The following is an 18,897-nucleotide window of genomic DNA, read 5'->3' on the forward strand; positions in this document are numbered from 1 at the left end:
TTGCTACGGAGTTACTTTGTATGTTGTTGACGTTCGAAGTTGGCTCTGATTCTCGGCGACCAGGCAAGGAAGACCCACCGACTTGTCCTTGCCGTGGTCCAGCTCAGCAGCCTTGGAACGTTCGAATCAAATCACGTCACGTTCAGGGTCAGGTTGGCCGAACCCCCCTCGAACTGTCGACTACTCTTGCCGAAATGGATCCGGTACGTCCCGTTCAACAACGTCCAGGTCTGTGAAGAGACGTCCCAAACACTCAGATCTCGTCTCTGCAAGGTGAAACCCGCCTCGGCCGAGGCCCCCGGTTTCAAGTCGTGTAGCCTCGTGAACCCGCGGAGTTGGTTGACCGGTTCACCCGAACCCGGAGGGTAAGACACGTACAGTTGAACCACCTCGTCACCTCGGACCGCGCCGGTGTTTTTGACCGTGACGGAGGCGGTGGCGACGGTGTCGAAAAGTTGACCGGGACCACCTGGGACCAAAGGTCCACCGGCGGAGGCGTTGAATTGGGTTTTACTCCCACCACCACCACCACCATCACTCAGTGATGCAGTCGCACCGGAATAGTTGAAAGTCGTATAACTCAAACCGAAACCGAATTCGAACCGAGGATTGATTCCCGCCTTGTCGAAGTGTCGGTAATCGATGAACAAACCTTCGACGTAATCACACTCGCAACAAGGGCAGATGTCGCCATTATAATCCGACTCCTTGTGGGCAATGGTGTACGGTAGACGACCGGCCGGGTTGACGGCGCCGAACAAAACATCCATGATGGCATTTCCCGATTCTTCACCCAAAGCACCGGCGTTGAGGACGGCCTGTTGAAATCGGGGAGAAAGAGGAAACGTTAGTATACCGTAGCAAGTGCTGTGGATAAGGGGGGGGTTTTGAGAGAAATCTTAGTCACCCACCGTGACATTCGGGTGGTCGATCCAAGCATCAACAATCCTCGCACCCACGGTGTTCATAACCACAATGGTATTGTTGCAATACTTTGCGACATTCTTGACCATGGTGTCTTGCTCGGCATCGCTGAGGGATTCCCTATCGGCTCCTTCCTTGGAGTATGCATTGATAAAAACCAGACACGTGTCCGAGTATCCGGCCCATTGGGCAATGGTCGGTTGAGGATTTCCAAGAGGGCTTTGGGGTCCCGCAGCAGCAACGGTCCAATTGTTGGTGGCGATGTACTTGACCTCAAACGATGCATTTTGAGCCGACAAGGATGTCAACGCGTCAAGAGGTGAGACGATGTACGGACTCGACGACGACCCTGAACCACCACCCGTGACGAGGTGAGCGGGATACGTGTCTCCGAGGAAAGTTGCGACGTCTTCGACCCACGTCGGGCCGGCTCCGTTGTTGATTGCGTCAGCCCCAAACACCGCAATGTTTTTGGGGTTTCTAAAAGGTAAAGCGTTTCCCTTGTTTTTGAGTAGGACGATGGAATGCGCTCCGACGGTTCGAATGACGGTCTTCGTGTTCGGGTCGCGGATTGGTGTGTTTTGCAGGGTCAGTGGGGACGGCAGTGTTGAAGATCCATTTCGTATCTCGAGTTGTACAGCAACGACCCTACGTGCGGCTTCACGAATGACCTTTTCCGAGACTGTTCCATTGTTGATCGCAGCCATGATGCCTTTGCCACTGCCGCCAGCCATCGCCGCATTGTCGAGACCGGCGTTGAGGGCGGCAAAAGGATCAACGACCGCCGTCGCATCGGGGACTATTTGACCCTGGAAGTTGACTTCGCCCTTGAGCAACTCGGTAAGTAGATAGTGATTCTGGCAGCCTGTTTGAAAATCACCACGATCAGACGGCGCATCTTCATAAAAACCTGTTATCTTACCAAAGGAACCATTGACTCGGTTCATGACGCACATGACCGAGCCCAGGCCCGCTGCAACACCATCGATCCACGGCCAGAGGTACAGCTCATGAGTGGTGCGATCATCGATGTTACTGGATGTTCTCTTGTTAGGATCTTCGGTGGGGTCCAAATATGTGCTCCGGTTGGTCTCTTGTTCATTGCCTACCCCTTGATGTCAGGGATTTTCATCAGCCTGCAAAGGTCAGCAGTGACGCTCACCTAGAAAGTGTTTTCCAGTAGAAACGACGCCATTCTTTTGAAGCGCCGTGACGGCACTGGCAAACAGCTTCCCATTGAGATAGGGATCACTACCGAACCCCTCGAAAAGTCTGCCACTTTTCACGCTCCTTCCCAATGGACCTGTGACTGGGCCCAAGGATCCTCCGTAGCCCTTGGCCTTGAACTCCTCGGCCATTGCAGCATATTGTGTTTCGATAAGATCCCTGTCCCACGACATGGCGGCGGTTTGAGCAACAACGAAACTACTCACCCCGACAAGGGTATTGACTCCATTGGGGCCTAGGGAATGATATTTTAGTCGTACATCCCTTGGTTGTGAGGTGAGGTGTGTAGATTAGGCTTACCGTCTAGACTCGAGGTCTGGGCAAAGACTCCCTTCACATTTTGTCCTGCGGTTATGTTGGCAATCTCCGCGAGTGTAAGATTTGCCAGGAGTCTGTCGGCAGCAGCCAGGGAAAGAGCCCAATTCTGGTACTGGCCGAGAGCACCTGTGACGAGGGAGCAAGCCATCGCCAGATAGGTCCAAGGGAGACTCGGCATGGCTACTGTTGATTAATGAAGGCGAGATGCTCTTCTCATGTGTTCTTCGGGTGGCTCCCAGACGCTGACTGCCTCTGAAGAGGAGAAGATACTTTCGGGCAGGCAGTGTATCTTATACGAAATACATCATGACAACGGGCGACGGCTAAGAACTGCCGAAAGGTGCTTTTCGCTACCCCAGGTTTACAGTCAATGGGGTTAGCGCAGTTGGACGTTCCATGATGCCACTGGTTAGAGTCACATCGCTTCGAGAAGCCTGTCTCTCGTTCAACGGTGGTAGGTGAAAAGTATGGAACCCGTGACCTTTGTACATCATTGACCTTTGCGGGTCATTCACCGTAAGAAGGTAGAAAGTGGTTACCATGTGGATGGATGTTGATCTAATGCCACAACGCCGATTGCGGGAGCAAAGTTCGGATAAATCGATTTCTCCACATTCCGGTACTTGAATGCGGGTGGCGCCATTGCATAATCAAGACAAGCAGTACCAAGGCTTGTGGAAGTACATATGTTGAATAGATGCGTGAACGAGTGCTTTGGCCCATAAGAATACCGTCAAATGTCCTAACAAGGCATCAAACGTGTTGATGTGTTTCTGAGCGATTGTTGGGCCCAAAAAATCCTCGTAAGCGATGGCTTGTTGCGTCGGCATCAACCCGGCTCGGGTTCACTATGTTCGGTCAACCTTGTACGGTTGATCGTTGGCTTCCTCAGGAGGTGTATCAAGTGTCGCCAGCTTCATTCAACAGCGTCGAGAGTGTGTCGGGGCACTCCCGCACTGACCGGACCGTGCAGTACACTGGCTCTCGATGAGGAGATACTTCCAGGGGTCTTGGCGACCGAGAGAGCTGTCGTGTCGACAAGAAATGTATCTTCCATCATTTAGGTGTACAAGATATGGGTTTGAGGAGGTAAATGATTGTCTCACAGACCTGTCAACAGATCCGAATCCGCACATTGGAACCAAGTCCTCCCCGAGTTCCGCGACAGTCCGCTGATTGGTCTGCTCGTCTAACTCGTACATTGATTGGCTGGCCGAGGCACTCGTGGGTCTTGGTCCCAGCGTTGTCGCTATATCGAGGAGGCTATAGCCAGGTGAGCAAATACCAAGAGAAGCAATCTGCGACCGTCTTCCTTATCTGAACTCCGACAAACAGGTTCTGACGAATAAACAATTCCGCTTTCCGATCCCAGGGCTACCCTAGCAGATGTCTTGCCTGATCCCAAGAATGGTACTTATACCCCTTCAACTCCCATGATCTCTGAGCCACATAACTTCACAGCTTCTGCCTCTCGGTCTCAAAACGAAATGGGTGGCAATTCATTTGACCCCGCAAGGGATATCCCGAGTCTCGATGGCAAAGTCATCTTGATCACCGGTGGAAATATTGGTATTGGCAAACAAAGTGCCCTCGACCTGTCCAAGCACAATCCGGCTCAGCTGTGGATCGCCGCACGCAACGCAAAGACTGGCAATGAGACTGTCGACGAAATCAAAGCCGCAACCCCTGGGGCGAAGGTTCGTTTCCTAGAGATGGACTTGGCCTCATTTGAATCGATCAAGAAAGCCGTCAAGACTTTCCAAGAATCATCCCCTCGGCTCGACATTTTGATGTGCAGTGAGTGAGCCCTGTTATACCCGCTCTTAGCTAGCTTATTGATCAACGATTGGCAGATGCCGGCGTCATGGGAGGTCCTCCCACTACCACCAAAGAAGGGTACGAATTCCATATAGGTATCAACCACGTTGGGCATGCATTGCTCTTCAAGCTTCTCGTACCTCAACTTCTCGAGGCCGACAGGAATCCCATTGGGGACGAACCGCGAGTCGTCTTCGTCAGCTCACTTGGACACAAGTACGGTCCAGCTGGTGGAATTGTCTTCGAAAGCCTCAAAACCAAGGGCGGGGACCTGAGCGGAACGGCAAAGTACGGCCAAAGTAAATTGGCGAATCTTTTATACCCTCAAGAAATCGCAAAGAGATATCCGCAGATCACAGCTGTCTCAATTCACCCCGGAAATGTCAAAACAGATCTCTTCTCCACACCAGAGAGCAGCCTTGTGGTGAACTTCCTCCGCAGAGTCGTGATTCCACTTTTCGGAGTCAGCGTGCAGGAGGGTGCAAAGAATCAATTGTGGGCAGCAACCGCGAGAAACGTGTCCAGTGGTCAGTATTATGAGCCGGTTGGGATTGGTGGAAAGCAGGGTGCCGTGGCCAAAGACCCAGAGCTTGCCAGGAAACTTTGGGAATGGACCGAGAAGGAGTTGGAGGGGCAATAAATCGTGAGCCTTGTCCTTGATTGAGTATGCGGTAATGGTCTGAAGGACAGGACTGCAATTGGTGCTGTCGTCTTCGTCTTGATAGGAGCATAATCCCGGGAGTTCTGCAGTCTACTGGGTTGATGGTCGGCGATAACAAGAGTGAAATTCTTCGGAATGGCTCGAATTTTTCCTTCTCATACTCCCACAGACTGCAGCAAGGCACCGTGGTTTGACAGGCTCGACGCATTAGTGAAAATGCGCGTCGAAGGATCGTAGACCTTTAGGTGAGACTTTTGTCCTTTCCTGTATCTAAGAAGGGTCTGTCCTCCCACATGTCCTAGGTAGATTTTGAGATCCCTCAATCTGAGCGACGGCGGTACTAGTGGATGGTATAGATCCTCTTCTCGAGGGGCAATAAGGCTGTTGAAGTCGTCCATCAGTTTCACGTCTGCGAGAAATTGTCCCTCTTCAGTCTGCATGGCTTCACGAGCTATGGAAGCTGCCATTGCGGAATCCCAAATGCCTTCCTTATGCAGACTCATCTCCAGCATCCTGATGGCTTGCAACCTTATCCGATGATGTCGGCACTTGGTGGCGGTAAAGTAGAGCGGCATGATCCAACCCAGGTCACAGATACTCCTTGAATCCGTACTCCCTTGAGGTTCGTGCGACGTGCTGTGCGTTGGTGCTTTCTTGAAGAGACTAATCCCTTGCCTTAATACTGAGATGAATGTGGATGTGTGATGATCGTAACGGCATTCAGGATCCGCATAGATTGAGACATCGGTCATGATCATAGTCACGGTGTGATATAGGCATAGGAGCTGGTAGGCGAAGTCATCTTTGCTGCTGACTGGAGCAATCGACTGAGATCGAGTCTCATCCACCATTTTTAGCCAGGAGTTTAACCTCGTCAGGATGTCAATCCGTTGCTGCAGATCATTGGAACTGGGAGCCCGTTTTGTCTCTCGGAGTTGTTGAGTCAAAAGAAGGGTACTGATCAAGAGCATATCGAGCTCTTGTCTCGCAGTCTCGGGTGAGTGGAAAGTCTTCTGTCTTGTCAATATGTTGATTGGACTCCAGAGTAGATCATGATAGTCATTTCTGAGAATTCTGGCCTGAATATCCAAGGCGAGGAACGTTTGGATGATCCAGTCATTCGTGCAATCAGTCCAAGACTTTAGTGAAATGCAGTCCGAGTTTGCCAACGTGCCTGACGGGTTGTACATGCTTTTCAAGATGTTTAGGCCGTGGGTGAGATGGATGAGGCTGGAGTCGTATCGACCGAGCATGTTTTCCATGTGGATGAATAGCGCGCACGCCACAAGTGCCATGATGGATGTTTCGTGGTCTCTCCTCTGAAGTCGCGGGTACAAATGCTTGATAGCCTTGCTATACTGTAGCAGTGTGAACCTCTCAAGCTCATTCCCTGGCGTGGGCCCTGAGCAGACATGTTTCACGACGTCGCTCCGGTGACTAGAGCTCAAAGCAAGGACTGCGTGCAGCACCGCAGGCTCTGTTACACTAGCTTGAATCATGACTTGCTCCCATAGCTCGGTTCGAAAGGCGCCCGGTAGCTTCGGCCTGGATCGGTGGGTGAACCAGTCGAAATGTAAGGATTCATCGGTGGTCAAGCCGGTGGCTGAAAGGGTTGTCTTGATTAACGGATGTCTCTGAACGAGACAAGGCCCTCGCTGGCCTTCAGCGTTCTTCATGCGCTGTCCATACGTGTTCCCTCCTCCACCCCAGATCCCATAACCATCGCAGATCCGACCGGTTGAGAGGCATGTTTGGCCTGAAGAAGTCAGATTGTCATTGAGAATCTTTCAAGACACCAGAGCCTTCTCGAGCATAACCTTTCGCATCATCATGGGCACGCAAAACACTCACAAGCAGGGCGACCTTCATCACATTTCACACGTCGTATTCTGTGCGCTGTGAGTACCAGGTTCGGATCATGCCAATCCGGGGTTCAACGTACTTGCAAGTGCGGCAGCCGAGTTTTGATCGTTTGGCCTTAGTCATGGGGTACAAATTTCCTGTTACAGTCACCCAGAGACGGAAGATCCTCAGTGTCCTTCTCAGACTCAAATCTCTGGGCGAGGAAGACCTATGTTGATGATATTCGTGCAGACATAAATAGAGGTTCGGAAGTGAAGATCTTTCGCCGAGAATCAGCCAAGTCTGTCAGCGCCAGCGATTCATGGCCAAAGGCAAGGCAATTGTATCAGATTCTGGCTTACGGCGCAAATCAATCGTATCAATATTTACACAACTCTTATGACCCTGATCGAAGAAGATCTAGGTGCGTGATTGTAATTTTCTCTTCTTGTACAAGACTACATATTGGAGGCTTGGCCGTACATGTCACATACTCCAGGCAAAGTAGCAAGAATATTGACCGTGATTCCATTTCCATTACATCAGACCTCTTCACCTTCGTTTACATCCCTTCCTGCACTCAGCCTCCAAAAAATGATACCAAATAGTTGGACAGCAAAGTTCGGTCGCTATCCAGGTTGCGAAGGACGGCTTTCAAGCATTGAGATTGAGAGGGCTGGTGCACGTGAAAGCGTTGACTTGTGGAATCTTGAAAGCCTCGATCATTCCCTCGACGGCTGCATATGCACCAAGCCCAGCAGTTGCAAGTGCTCCGCCAGCATGAATGATATGCCACACATTGATGTACCACTTGTCGGCAAAAAAGCCTCGAAACAAACGCTTGATACCGTGGTCATTTCGTCTGGTCTCGCCGGTGGTTTCATCGAAGCCTTCACCTCCCCGGATCGCATTCTTTTGCATGGTATAGGCAAGGTGAATGATTGGAGGAAAGGAGTAGCTGAACTGCACAATACAAAATGCCGCAATGACCGAGACGAAGCCGAAGTAATCCGGAATCGCTGCGGCGACGACAAAAGCAATACTCCAGTAGACAGGGACGATCGAGCCGAAGAGCCATTTGCCAGACTTTGACGTGAGGGGTGGTGCATTGAAGATCTCTTGGAGCACCTGGTTGTACAACACCTTGATGCCGATGTTGCCGTACAAGCCAGCGGCAATCAAACCCGAAATGACAACCATCATGTCGCAAGCAGCTTGGAACCCGTAAACACTCAGACCCATGTATGAGATGGTGTATGAGTATTGTCCCTGGAAATGGTACACGTAACAGCCATAGATCAGGTAAACAGAGTAAATGAAAAACTGTGCGAGCCACATGGCCTTGATGAAGTCCCATGGTCGTTTCATCTCGGCCATGATTTCAACAAAGATCTGAGCACCACCATACGCGAAGACTCCAGACATCAATCCATTGATTGCACCGACGAAGTTGGAACTGCAAAAGAGTCAGTAAGTGTGTTGCTTTGCACGAGTGAGCTACTCACGAGTCAGGCATTCCTCCGTAATGCTTGATAGGAGGGTAGTTGCCTTTCGCATCGGGAGTGATTGAGGCTGGATCGACGGCCGAACCGGCGGAGCCGAGCACACTGATACTATAGTTGGGTGGCGAATGTGCCATCACACCCATTGAGATGAAGATGACCATGAGGTTGAAGCCGACGGCAATCATGGAAAAGATGCCAAAGTTTCGTAGGGTTCGGACTTGACCCATGAGGAAACCTGCAATGACAAAGATAATGATGCACACGGCGTAGCACAGTCGGAATCTGGACGTCTGTGAGATACCCTGACCATTCTGAATGATGACCTGGCCACAGATTAGAAGCAATTGGACCGACTGCAGGAAATTGACGACATATCGAGCGCCATTGCCCATGGTACGGTACGCAAGGTCACCATAGTTGCGCAGCGGAAACTCGTACGAGTCAAGGCCCAAGTAAACCTGCCAGAGAAGATAGCCGGAATAACCGGCCATGAAGGCAAAGACGGTGTAGAGAGCTATACCAGGTCCCCATCCCAGGGTTCCGAGAGCAAATCCGACACCGTATGGACCCAAGATGTCTGTCGTGATCAAGTAAAAGCCAGCACCCCAGGTCGCTGTGCGCAAAGCCCGTGCAGCATTACGCCACTCTTGTTCGGTAATCAGGGAATGTCTTGACAAAATACTCCTTCGACGTGGTTGGTTGCCGTCCTTGTCGGCGTCTGGCGCTGCGGCAGCCTCTTTCTCGGTCTTTTCCCCTGGACTTCCTTCTTCAGGGCTCACACCAGTGTGGTGAAATGTTCCAGGTGCCTCGGAAGTAACCGACGACCTGCGGAACACTTGTTGTAGAATGCCTCCTTGGGGGATGTGCTGCTCTGCCTCCTCTTCAGCCCGTGTGCGTTTCGCATAATGGAGGTACTCTTCAAAGGTGACACTGCTGTCATAGAGTTTTCTGTTCATAGGACTGATCCAGGTTGTTGGGCGGTCTGGGTTGCTCGGCTTCCCGCCATCAATGGCATCTGGCAAAGACATATTTGCAATCGAAGTTCCACGAGACCTTGATGGTAAAGCGCGTATGCACGTGAAGTGAAGCTATTGCGACTGGGAAATGATGGACACACCAATGCAGGCGAAAGACTCCGGAGTGAAGGAGCACAACGGAGGGCAATCAGGAGACTTTAACGAGAATGTCCTGTCCCAAAGGGCACGCCCGTCCATCGCGACCACCTGACACTGATCGACCCAGGTTAGGTAGGTTGCGACAATTTGGGCATGGGCAAGTAGCAGTCGATGTAACCATGGCTTCTCTTCAGACCGAATGGGCACGAGGCTCGGTAGCCACAAGGACCCTTGCATGATGTCGATGGCGATAGAGATAGCTGGGGAAACCACCAATTGCACCCATGCGCCTACCACAAGCCTTGTCAAGCTTTGACCAAGCAAACGCCTCCTCTGGGCACTAAGGTAACGGCGCGGAGCCCAAGGATTCATCGGTCATGCCTAGTGTGGTTAACCACGCCGCCGCCGACTCCAGCCTGGCTTCCGAATCATCCTATCTCCGCCTATTGTACAACTAAACGATGAAATGTCGATTTCGCCTCGTATTGGATCACAGTAACGCGTGCGAATTGTATTCCACACCTTCGCCAATGTAACCAAGATTGCAAAAGCATTACGCGACATTTCGGAGGATTGTCTGACGCCTTCTGGATTTTTGCTGATAATGGATATTGCATGCGTCGGAAGGGTCCTACACTCCCTACAGAGTGAGTCATTGCTATATCTCCTGATGTTGGCTCTGTGAAGAACCCTCGCAATTCGCCCCCGAACGATTCGCAGTCATCGTGAGATGATCCAGCTGTTCGGGTCTCGCCGTACTCGCAGTCACATTGGCCCTCGGATGGTTCTTATCAGTATGTCGTATTTCCACCACTGAAGGAATCAATAGACGAGTTCGGCTGGTTGCCTGACGCGGGGATTTGCCTCACAATCATCTAACAGAACTAATCATGGTTGGACAACTCAAATACTGTATGGTTGCTAGAGTAAAACCTCCGAGTTGTTCGGTCGGATATTGAAGGATATTCGATCTTTCCCCAGAGGAAATATGGAAAGCCACGCGACTGAACCCAAACACTGTTGGTGTTGAACTAGTGTCGATTCCGATGTGTAATATCAAAACATTTTCTTTCATGTTTTCATATTCACAAGTATACATATATTGTCCAGTGCTTAGACTCGGCGAGCACTAAATCCATGACAAAGCACGGGAATTAGACTCAAGACTCGATGCAGCCAGCCACAAGTGCGACCAGTTGGTGACTTTGATACCACAAATATGTTCAACCTCATGTTGCACATGCACCTTCATCAGCACCAAATATCCATCATAAGGTGTATTTCAACATTGGCCTAGGGATATCGGCACACTAAGCGGAGAGCAAGCCGAGGGGCAGCTACAATGTCTCTTTATTTAGCGCGGGGATGTGCGGCGCCAGCGGCGGGCTAAAGGTGGCTTATCTCGACTTTTCATGATTGATGTGATACTGGCGCTGCGGTAGAAACTTATGCGCTTGAAGGATTTTGCAAAGTTGATAGTCATCCAATTTGGCTTTCCCTTGAGCGGTAGTCTGTGTATTCCCGGCGACGGTGGCTCGTGATGGGATCGACTGAAGGGGCCAATGGTTTGGCCCAAGACACAATTTTGATCTTGGTGCCAGCTGAACCCAGACAAGAGGTCATTGATAGCCTCCAGTCACGATATCCTGGCGTAAAAATCCATTGGCGGACAGTTTACGGAACACCGATCACTGTAGAAGACATACCGAAGACCATTTGGGACACGGTCACGATATTATGGGGATTCCAGATTCCCAAAGATGCCGTGACGCCGAACCTTCGCTTTGTGCAGTTGAGCTCAGCAGGTGCTGATCATTGGGCATCGAATCCCCATTACCAAGACCCAAATGTCGTATTTTGCACCTCCAATGGCGCCCATCCGTGAGTACTGTTCGTTGAGTTGAGCAAACACAGACTGATGTCCAGCCGACTAGCCCCCAGATAGCCGAGTGGGTAATAGGAAGCTGGCTTTCTCATCAACATCAATTTCTCAAGTTCAGCAACTATATGAAAGAAGGATATTGGGAGCCACTCTTCCAGAGCACTTTCCAAGACTCTTGGGGCCTTCGAATGTAAGTGCCGTGGTCTTGTGGGTTGACTTGTCTGACTTCGATAGGGGGGTCCTTGGATACGGTGCGATCGGGCGACAGTGTGCCAACCTCGCAAAAGGATTGGGCATGGACGTGGTGGCGTATACGGCTCATGAAAGACCAACATCAGAGTCGAAAAAGGACGATAGCTACTGCGTGCCCGGCACTGGAGACCCAGACGGACTTATTCCATCCAAATGGTTTCATGGGACGACTCAAGAAACCCTCAACAACTTCCTAAATCAGGACCTGGATATTCTGGTCGTTTGCCTCCCGCTGACACCTTCGACGAGAAACATGATATCCAAACCGCAGTTTGAGATCCTGGCGAAGAAGAAGACTTTTCTGAGTAACATCGCCCGAGGTGGGCATGTGAACACCGAGGATTTGATTGAAGCACTAGAGAAAGGCATGATTAGAGGAGCAGCTGTGGATGTGACTGATCCAGAGCCGCTCCCCAAGGAACACCCACTATGGAAAGTACCAAACCTCTTGATCACCCCTCATGTTAGCTGGGTGTCAACGAACCACTGGAGTCGACTGTACGCCATCTTTGAACATAACCTTGGAGTGGTTGCCAGCAACAAGGGGAAATTTGTGAACCAAGTCAACAAACAGCGACATTATTAGTGTTAGCATCGGTCAGGTATTTGAGAGGTCATGACCTTGTTGGGCTGTATAGATATTTTGATATAGAGATGACATAAATTATATATATCGACAAGCATAAGAGGCTGAACACTGATGAAGCTCACGATAATGTCACCTTGTCGGCCAAACATGCCGAGGTCTTGGCGTGACGCGAACTGTTGTTTGCTGCTCACAAGTCGAATGAGTTGGAACATGTTTCTTTCGCCATATTTCCCGATGCCTGCAAGAATGGCCATACAACCTTGTCTAATGGGACAGTGAAGCTCATTTCACTCAATATGGCCTCTGAACTACGCAGACAGGTTATCAATGTATACAAGGGTCAGATTTCTAAGTGTTTGGTCTCGTTGTATGCTCGGACACTGATCGGTCGATAGAGCTCTTGGAAATGGGCAGACATTATCCCCTGGGCTATGATTATTTTCGTACAAGGCTTCATAAAGCATTCATGTCCAAGGCAGATTTGACAGACAAGGACCAAATACGCCAGGGGATCAAGCGAGCCGAGTTCGTCAAAAAAGAAATCGAGGCGTTGTACTTTTTGAAAAAGTACAGGTCAATGAAACATCGATATCCATGAGTTATCATGCCAGTTAGCGGGGGAAACAGAGACTGAAGCTAGCCTGAGGAATGCTGGTTGGAAGACGCCCTCAAACCTCAAGTGGACTAGATTCATCACAGCAAGACCGTACAGACAGATCGTACTACATTGTCATGACACGGCACGGACTAGCAGTGTTATTTACTGCCTGGTGGTTTGGAGATGATGTCTGCGGTATGCTTGGGCTCTCGTCGACTAGATCGATCAGTCAAGCAGATTTTGCGCAAGGGCCACTTTGTCAAGCTGGCATATTGACGGGCTCATGGTGTTTCGAGGGCGTTTTGGGTGATTTGACTGCGATGATCTCGACGACCTCGCTAATCTCGAGTTTCGAGATGACCTGTTGACTGATGGACTGAGGAAGACTCGATGGCATTCGGTGAAAGGCGGGATACCAGAGACTGAATGATGGCGGTGAGCTGTGTCGAATATATAGAATGGTCCAGGTGATGGATACGAAATAGGCAGAAAGTGAATGCCTAGGTAGTAGCACCATATGGTATCCTATACCGACCGTGATTGAGTACCTAGATTGAATTGACTGGTGTTGTTACAGTATCGCTGATGATGCCAAGAAAAAGCGCCGGTGAGGCTGTGGCGCCAATAGATGCGGCTGTTCATCCCACTAACAAGTCACGGACTCGTGGACTGCGCCCTGACCTTCAACTGCGCAAAGCAAACTCATTCTTCAAAACTCACTCACTTACCTCCATTGACTACATCTCCATTGATATCTCTGTGTATCTCACAACAATATTCTGACAGTCTCTCCATCGTCCACCTGGCTTCAAGGACCTGTCACTGCCCCTTTCCCCGCCACCGAATCCATCCATCGTCAAGCTCTCATCGATTCGAACACCTTTCGCCAACAACCCCATTCAACCCGCGGATCGCGAAGGCGCCTGATCAGTCGATCTCAAGCTCTGCAGCTGTACCCTCTGCCATTATTGAGCTCTCCCAAGGGTCTCATGTGGAAGAAACGAAGACTTGGTCTACCCTCCGCCCACTCCTCGTCTACCCGCAGAGCCTTACCGATTGCTGCAACTCTCTCCTCCGACGATCGAAGCGTGTTCGTTCCCTCGAAGACAACTCAGACAAGTCTGCCCCGTTAGATGGCAGATGGTGGGTTCCGGTTCCATCAGCCTGGAGCCGGGCAGTTTTTCCCTGCGCAACACACAGCACATCGTAATCAGAATCGAGCCTCGTCGCCTTCCGGACGGCGACCTTTCGCCAACGATACGCCTTCTCCGTCACGATCGCCAGTCAATCCTGCCCTCGCCCACAGTTTCAACATGTTCTCACAGAATGGGTACCAAACTCAACATGGGCTGATGAACGGTGCACAAAATCATCAGCGTCACCAGAACATTCACATTCCGAAGTACCAACCTCCTTACCACACCCACCATAATGTCAATCAGCATCACCCGCAACACCACCATGCCGGACAATTGGGCCATCAACACAATATTTCCTCCGGAGGTTACCAGACATCCACCCCTCATCTCCAGACGTACGCACACAAGCACTTACAGAATGGCAATGGCAACGGTCTACCTCATGATGATATGGATGAACCAGACAATGTGCATTGGCGCGAGCAAAAAGAGGCTTTTGAGGAGAGCAAAGAGCTCAATCAGCCCAATTCCCGTGCACGTTCAGTCGCTCACCAGTCGAAGGGTGTAAACTTTGTGCCCCTTGGAGCAGCTGCAGAGGAGATGCAGACCGACAATGCACGCAATGCAAACACATCAGGCGCTCTCGTTCCGAGCAAACAAACGTGGGATGAACTCGATCTGGGAGGTCAAGGTCTTTGTGCACTCTCTCCGGTGCTTTTCAACTCCGCCTACCATTTCCTCAAACGACTCGATCTTGTATATAATCAGTTAGAAACCCTTCCGCCACAGATTGGGCAGTTGAAGAACTTGGAGTACCTAGATGTCTCCTTCAACGCACTCACCGAACTTCCGGAAGAGATTGGAATGTTGACAAATTTGAGGAAACTCCTACTCTTCAGCAACCAGATACATACCCTTTGCTATGAGCTGGGGTTTCTGTTCAACCTGGAGGTGCTTGGTGTCTATGGTAATCCGCTCGAGCCCGGCCAGCGCGAAAAGATCAGCGAAGGTGGCACAAAGAAGCTCATCGAGTACCTCCGGGAGAGCATGCCAGGTTTGTCAACCTAACCACTCGTTTATAGTCGTAGAAATGCTGACAAAAATACAGAACCGCCCCCTCCGCGAGAAAGAGAATGGCACCAACTCGAAGAGATTCCCGGTCCCGGTACCGACACGATCAAGGCCTTGAATTACAACATCTTGTGTGCGCGATACGCGACTGCATCACAGTACGGATACGTGCCCGAGCGAGTCTTGACCTGGGCGTACCGCAAGACGCTGATCCTGGAAGAGATTCGTGAGATAAATGCCGACATAGTGTGTCTGCAAGAACTGGACAGGACTAGCTACGATGAGTTCTTCCGCGCCGAGCTCTCGAGGTCAGGCTACAAGGGGTACTATGCCCAGAAGAGCCGTGCCGAAACATTGGGAGAGAATGCCAAGTTTGTTGATGGCTGTGGTACCTTCTGGAAGGACAAAAAGTACATGCAGCTGGACAGTCAACATCTTGTACTCGGGCGAAAGGCGGTTGAACGATCCGGCACCAGCGTGTCTGCTGATATGCTCAATCGAGTTTGGCAACGAGACGACATTGCGACGGTAGTGTTCTTGGAAAACCGAGTCACAGGTTCTCGGGTCATTGTCGCCAACGCTCATGTCTACTGGGATCCTGCCTTCAAGGACGTCAAGCTCATTCAAACCGCAGTGCTCATGGAGGAAGTGGGCAAGCTTGCGGACAAATATTGCAAGATGCCCCCTGCCACCAACAAACAAGCTTTCCGATTCTCCGAGGTTGAGGACGAGGAGCTTCCCGAGCCTGGACCGTCACTTTCGTATACTTCCGGCACGCAAATACCGATGATCATTTGTGGTGACTTCAACTCAGGAGCGAATTCGGCTGTTTATGAGCTCTTTACGCAAAAGGGAATGAGTGCCAGGCACAACGATCTTGCTGGCAGAGATTATGGCAGTCTTACCGACATTGGACTTCAACATCAGTTCACGTTGAAATCTTCATACGCCGCCATCGAGGACGAGATGCCGTTTACGAATTACACGCCAAGTTTTGTCGATGTCTTGGATTACATCTGGTACTCCAGCAACACTCTGAGAGTGACTGGTCTCTTGGGCGCCGTCGACCCCGAGTACCTAAAACGTGTTCCCGGATTCCCGAATTTCCACTTCCCAAGTGACCACATTGCGATTGTGGCAGAATTCAAAGTCGAAAAGCAACGAACAGCTCAGAAAGCGGTCGAGGCTGACTTCGGGCCCTCGAGCAAACAGAAGTAGTGTAATCTGGATGTTCAGAAGCCGTCCGCACGGACAGTCAAGTTGCCAGGGCAGAGATTGGAAGCAGCACGGGGAAATGGAAGAATTGGATTTGACAGCCCACAAGATTTGGACACGACCAGACGGTTACGTTAGCACTGAATCCGATACTATTATGTTGGACGGCTACGATTCGGTCTTTCTGGCTTGCTTTTTCTGTTTTTGTCAGACCAAGAAAAACCACATTTTCGGTTCTGTTGGTACTGCCACCGCTACTGCTTGTGGTAAAAATTCGACAAGGCATGGTTGGCGACTCGGGTGGGATGGCATCTGGCCGTTCGGCACAGTATTTCTGTTTTGTGTGTTTGGAAACACAACTTTGGGGGGGGGGGGGGTGGCGGGCGAAGCCAGTGGAGATGGGACAAACCAAATGGAAACGAAAGGGGTCATCTATGCATGGGTCGGTCGGCGATGTGGGTTACTCTTTTTTCTTTTTGCAAACACAAATGAGGAAATGCGGAAGGGGGTCATGGAAAGCAAGGGGGCCAGTTCACGGAGTAGGGAGACGAGAAATGGAAAAGAAACATGCTGTGCCGGTTGCTCTTTTTCTCGTTTCTTGTTTCTCTTGTTTCTCTCCGTTAACGCGCCCTCGACGCGCCTCGTTCATGTTCTCAGGGGTGGGGAAAGGAGGAAGAAGAGGGGAGTTTTCAGTGTTGTGTGTGTCTGTCTATTGTGTGTATGTAGAAGCTATGCCATGCTACGCGGGTCTTTCTTGTTCGAGGAGGTCAATTGGATGAAATTATTGACTACTACTACCACTATCGCTTCCACTACTGCTACTATTACTGACGTGTTGTCCGTATCGATTTGTTTGTTTGAGTGGGCGAGTGACTCGGGTTCATTATATGTATCTTACGACTGGTCAAGGTAAAATTGATTTCGTTCGTGTGGTAGATATTGTTGTGTACGGATACACTCGTAGTATATCATAAGGGAGACAAGGAGTCGGTTCGAGTACGGAGTGACAATCTTTCGCCGTTCGGACCATCCATTCGTCGGGGATTACGAAGGATGTGCCGAGGTCGTGCAGATTTCTTGTAGCGTTGAAACATCTGACTTGCTTCGAGGGACGAGGAACAAGGCATGTTTCGCTTGTTTCGTAGACCATTGAGTAATTTAGAACCTGCAAACACGGACTTTGCGATCCTGTGTTTGTCATTCCATTCGATCGTGGTATGGGTCACGATGTTGTGGGAGGACGACGGATTGTCCCTTCTCGACCGACTTGGAGAGACATCATCAAAGTCGTCACCTGGACGACGAGTCGAGCATAACATGGTCAGAATTTGACGATTCGGATGCTCGAGCCATCGAGTCATGAAATGAGTCTGTCAAATGTGCCCGGCTTTCATCTTCCCGCTGGTCCAGGACCGGACATTTTGAGGCCTCAGAGGGTGCCTAGTAGTAGTGCCAGGTATGGAGGTACCTGGTCGGCGGTGTACTTCCGAGAGCATCGACGACACATGAGGGGGCCTTCGCTCTTGCTCTTGTCTGTATCAAGACCGATGCCGTGGGGGCAATGCTTTCGATTGCGGTAGGTTTCGTTTCGTTTCCTCATCCTCGGGCACTTGCCAGCCAGAGTTTCGTACCGATCCATTTTCTCACTTCACTTTTGTAGCTTCCTTTTCTTGCTCCTCCTCCTCGGCCTGTCGTCGTCGTCGAGTTTCGTGCAAGTCGTTGATCCTCCGCTCCAATTGCAACTTTTGCGCCACGAGGTGTCCTCTCTTCGTTTCCAACGTCTGAATGGCTTGGGAGTGATCTACTCCCTGTGCTAGTTGTGGTCGTGTTCGCGACTGCGGGGCCTCCCCTTCTGTTTCTGCTTGTGCTTGTGGCGATAGTGGTGGCTTTGACGGGCTCTGCTTCTACTTGATACATCAGCGAGTCACCTCCTCAGATTCGGAATAGAAAAAGCTTTACCTGCCGAGATTGTCGTTGAGAGTTCATGTTGAGAATAGCACCGATCAAGGCTCCCGAACCGGCGATACCGGCGATACTGAGTGCGTACGTCAACGGTCTGGACCTGCGACTGTTGCCGGGTACGCTGCGAGCGGCATCGTGAGCGTATCGGAGTGGATGCGGTGCTGGAGGGAGGTTCGAGGGTGGTGGAGGCATGTCGAGGGACGTGGGTTACCGTCCTAACGGTTCCATTGATGGAGGACTGTGTAGTTGGACAAAAGATGTGCGCCGTGCTTCGTTGTAGATCTATGCAATGTCGAGTACGTTGTGTTATAGTTGTTGCCCGTACATCAAATAAAGTCGTATGAGGCCGGGGCAGGTTAAGCGAGCCAGAAGCATCTCGGCTTAAAATACTTCCATATACACACCTATCTCGACATACATGGGATGTTTTTGTATGAGACTTGCATCACTTTTTAACGCTTGTCTCGGATGAATGATCTACTAGGTATATCTTCACGGCTCCAGGAATCCTACTGCACATATTAAGGCTAGGAACTACATGTCCCTGATGGTCCCCAGGACCCCAGTACCACCAACACTCTCACTGACTTCTCGCCATGTTTCCAGCTCTTCCAACTTGGCCGTTTCCTTGGCTTTGATCATTGCATACGCATCTGGCCCGGTAGGTAATCGCAAAGGTATGTGGTCCTTCTGTAACGTGTTGAACAGACATTTGGCCAGCTCTCTGGGATCGACCAAGCCATCGTTGAGGGCCGGGTTCGAAATGGCTCCGAGCATGA

At 50.7% G+C, this 18,897-nt stretch overlaps 9 protein-coding genes across 9 annotated transcripts; 4 read left to right on the plus strand and 5 right to left on the minus strand.

Moving 5' to 3' along the window:
- Positions 1–131: 131 nt before the first annotated feature.
- Positions 132–2,647, minus strand: PV06_00593 (uncharacterized protein; the record flags this gene model as incomplete). The annotated part of the gene is made up of 5 exons (XM_016401108.1): positions 132–818; positions 912–1,789; positions 1,847–2,029; positions 2,087–2,386; positions 2,452–2,647. The coding sequence occupies 5 exons, from the start codon at positions 2,645–2,647 to the stop codon at positions 132–134; spliced, it is 2,244 nt and encodes a 747-aa protein (XP_016268161.1).
- Positions 2,648–3,213: 566 nt separating this feature from the next.
- PV06_00594 (uncharacterized protein) lies at positions 3,214–6,934 on the minus strand (the record flags this gene model as incomplete). The annotated part of the gene is made up of 3 exons (XM_016401109.1): positions 3,214–6,704; positions 6,800–6,837; positions 6,891–6,934. 3 exons carry the CDS (start codon positions 6,932–6,934, stop codon positions 5,104–5,106), a joined length of 1,683 nt encoding a protein of 560 aa, XP_016268162.1. The 3' UTR covers positions 3,214–5,103.
- PV06_00595 (uncharacterized protein) lies at positions 3,957–4,927 on the plus strand (the record flags this gene model as incomplete). Its single annotated transcript, XM_016401110.1, has 2 exons — positions 3,957–4,266; positions 4,323–4,927. The coding sequence occupies 2 exons, from the start codon at positions 3,957–3,959 to the stop codon at positions 4,925–4,927; spliced, it is 915 nt and encodes a 304-aa protein (XP_016268163.1).
- A 235-nt stretch (positions 6,935–7,169) lies between the features above and the next one.
- On the minus strand, positions 7,170–9,445 carry PV06_00596 (uncharacterized protein). Its single transcript, XM_016401111.1, has 2 exons — positions 8,296–9,445; positions 7,170–8,246 (listed from the first exon to the last, which is right to left on the minus strand). The coding sequence occupies exons 1-2, from the start codon at positions 9,321–9,323 to the stop codon at positions 7,445–7,447; spliced, it is 1,830 nt and encodes a 609-aa protein (XP_016268164.1). The 5' UTR covers positions 9,324–9,445; the 3' UTR covers positions 7,170–7,444.
- Positions 9,446–10,520: 1,075 nt separating this feature from the next.
- On the plus strand, positions 10,521–12,239 carry PV06_00597 (uncharacterized protein). Its single transcript, XM_016401112.1, has 3 exons — positions 10,521–11,291; positions 11,345–11,482; positions 11,527–12,239. The coding sequence occupies exons 1-3, from the start codon at positions 10,951–10,953 to the stop codon at positions 12,128–12,130; spliced, it is 1,083 nt and encodes a 360-aa protein (XP_016268165.1). The 5' UTR covers positions 10,521–10,950; the 3' UTR covers positions 12,131–12,239.
- A 127-nt stretch (positions 12,240–12,366) lies between these two features.
- PV06_00598 (uncharacterized protein) lies at positions 12,367–13,310 on the plus strand. Its single transcript, XM_016401113.1, has 2 exons — positions 12,367–12,472; positions 12,529–13,310. The coding sequence occupies exon 2, from the start codon at positions 12,782–12,784 to the stop codon at positions 13,097–13,099; it is 318 nt and encodes a 105-aa protein (XP_016268166.1). The 5' UTR covers positions 12,367–12,472; positions 12,529–12,781; the 3' UTR covers positions 13,100–13,310.
- A 117-nt stretch (positions 13,311–13,427) lies between these two features.
- On the plus strand, positions 13,428–16,527 carry PV06_00599 (uncharacterized protein). Its single transcript, XM_016401114.1, has 2 exons — positions 13,428–14,924; positions 14,979–16,527. Exons 1-2 carry the CDS (start codon positions 13,865–13,867, stop codon positions 16,157–16,159), a joined length of 2,241 nt encoding a protein of 746 aa, XP_016268167.1. The 5' UTR covers positions 13,428–13,864; the 3' UTR covers positions 16,160–16,527.
- A 394-nt stretch (positions 16,528–16,921) lies between these two features.
- Positions 16,922–18,399, minus strand: PV06_00600 (uncharacterized protein). Its single transcript, XM_016401115.1, has 2 exons — positions 18,116–18,399; positions 16,922–18,060 (listed from the first exon to the last, which is right to left on the minus strand). The coding sequence occupies exons 1-2, from the start codon at positions 18,308–18,310 to the stop codon at positions 17,800–17,802; spliced, it is 456 nt and encodes a 151-aa protein (XP_016268168.1). The 5' UTR covers positions 18,311–18,399; the 3' UTR covers positions 16,922–17,799.
- A 253-nt stretch (positions 18,400–18,652) lies between these two features.
- PV06_00601 (uncharacterized protein) lies at positions 18,653–18,895 on the minus strand (the record flags this gene model as incomplete). The annotated part of the gene is made up of 1 exon (XM_016401116.1): positions 18,653–18,895. The coding sequence occupies one exon, from the start codon at positions 18,893–18,895 to the stop codon at positions 18,653–18,655; it is 243 nt and encodes an 80-aa protein (XP_016268169.1).
- Between the last annotated feature and the right edge of the window lie 2 nt (positions 18,896–18,897).

This window comes from Exophiala oligosperma (genome assembly GCF_000835515.1).
Source record: "Exophiala oligosperma strain CBS 72588 unplaced genomic scaffold supercont1.1, whole genome shotgun sequence".
Taxonomy (NCBI): Eukaryota; Fungi; Ascomycota; class Eurotiomycetes; order Chaetothyriales; family Herpotrichiellaceae; genus Exophiala; species Exophiala oligosperma.

What these genes read in the sequence shown, in the direction of transcription:
- PV06_00596 (XM_016401111.1), bottom strand. Translation starts at nt 9,323, where the DNA reads ATGTCTTTGCCAGATGCCATTGATGGCGGGAAGCCGAGCAACCCAGAC. An exon ending in TACGGAGGAATGCCTGACTC is followed by an intron (nt 8,247 to 8,295) that starts GTGAGTAGCTCA and finishes ACTCTTTTGCAG; the next exon opens with TTCCAACTTCGTCGGTGCAA.
- PV06_00597 (XM_016401112.1), top strand. Translation starts at nt 10,951, where the DNA reads ATGGGATCGACTGAAGGGGCCAATGGTTTGGCCCAAGACACAATTTTG. An exon ending in ACCTCCAATGGCGCCCATCC is followed by an intron (nt 11,292 to 11,344) that starts GTGAGTACTGTT and finishes CCAGCCGACTAG; the next exon opens with CCCCCAGATAGCCGAGTGGG. An exon ending in GACTCTTGGGGCCTTCGAAT is followed by an intron (nt 11,483 to 11,526) that starts GTAAGTGCCGTG and finishes TGACTTCGATAG; the next exon opens with GGGGGTCCTTGGATACGGTG.
- PV06_00598 (XM_016401113.1), top strand. Translation starts at nt 12,782, where the DNA reads ATGCTGGTTGGAAGACGCCCTCAAACCTCAAGTGGACTAGATTCATCA.
- PV06_00599 (XM_016401114.1), top strand. Translation starts at nt 13,865, where the DNA reads ATGGCAGATGGTGGGTTCCGGTTCCATCAGCCTGGAGCCGGGCAGTTT. An exon ending in CCTCCGGGAGAGCATGCCAG is followed by an intron (nt 14,925 to 14,978) that starts GTTTGTCAACCT and finishes ACAAAAATACAG; the next exon opens with AACCGCCCCCTCCGCGAGAA.
- PV06_00600 (XM_016401115.1), bottom strand. Translation starts at nt 18,310, where the DNA reads ATGCCTCCACCACCCTCGAACCTCCCTCCAGCACCGCATCCACTCCGA. An exon ending in CTCAACGACAATCTCGGCAG is followed by an intron (nt 18,061 to 18,115) that starts GTAAAGCTTTTT and finishes TGTATCAAGTAG; the next exon opens with AAGCAGAGCCCGTCAAAGCC.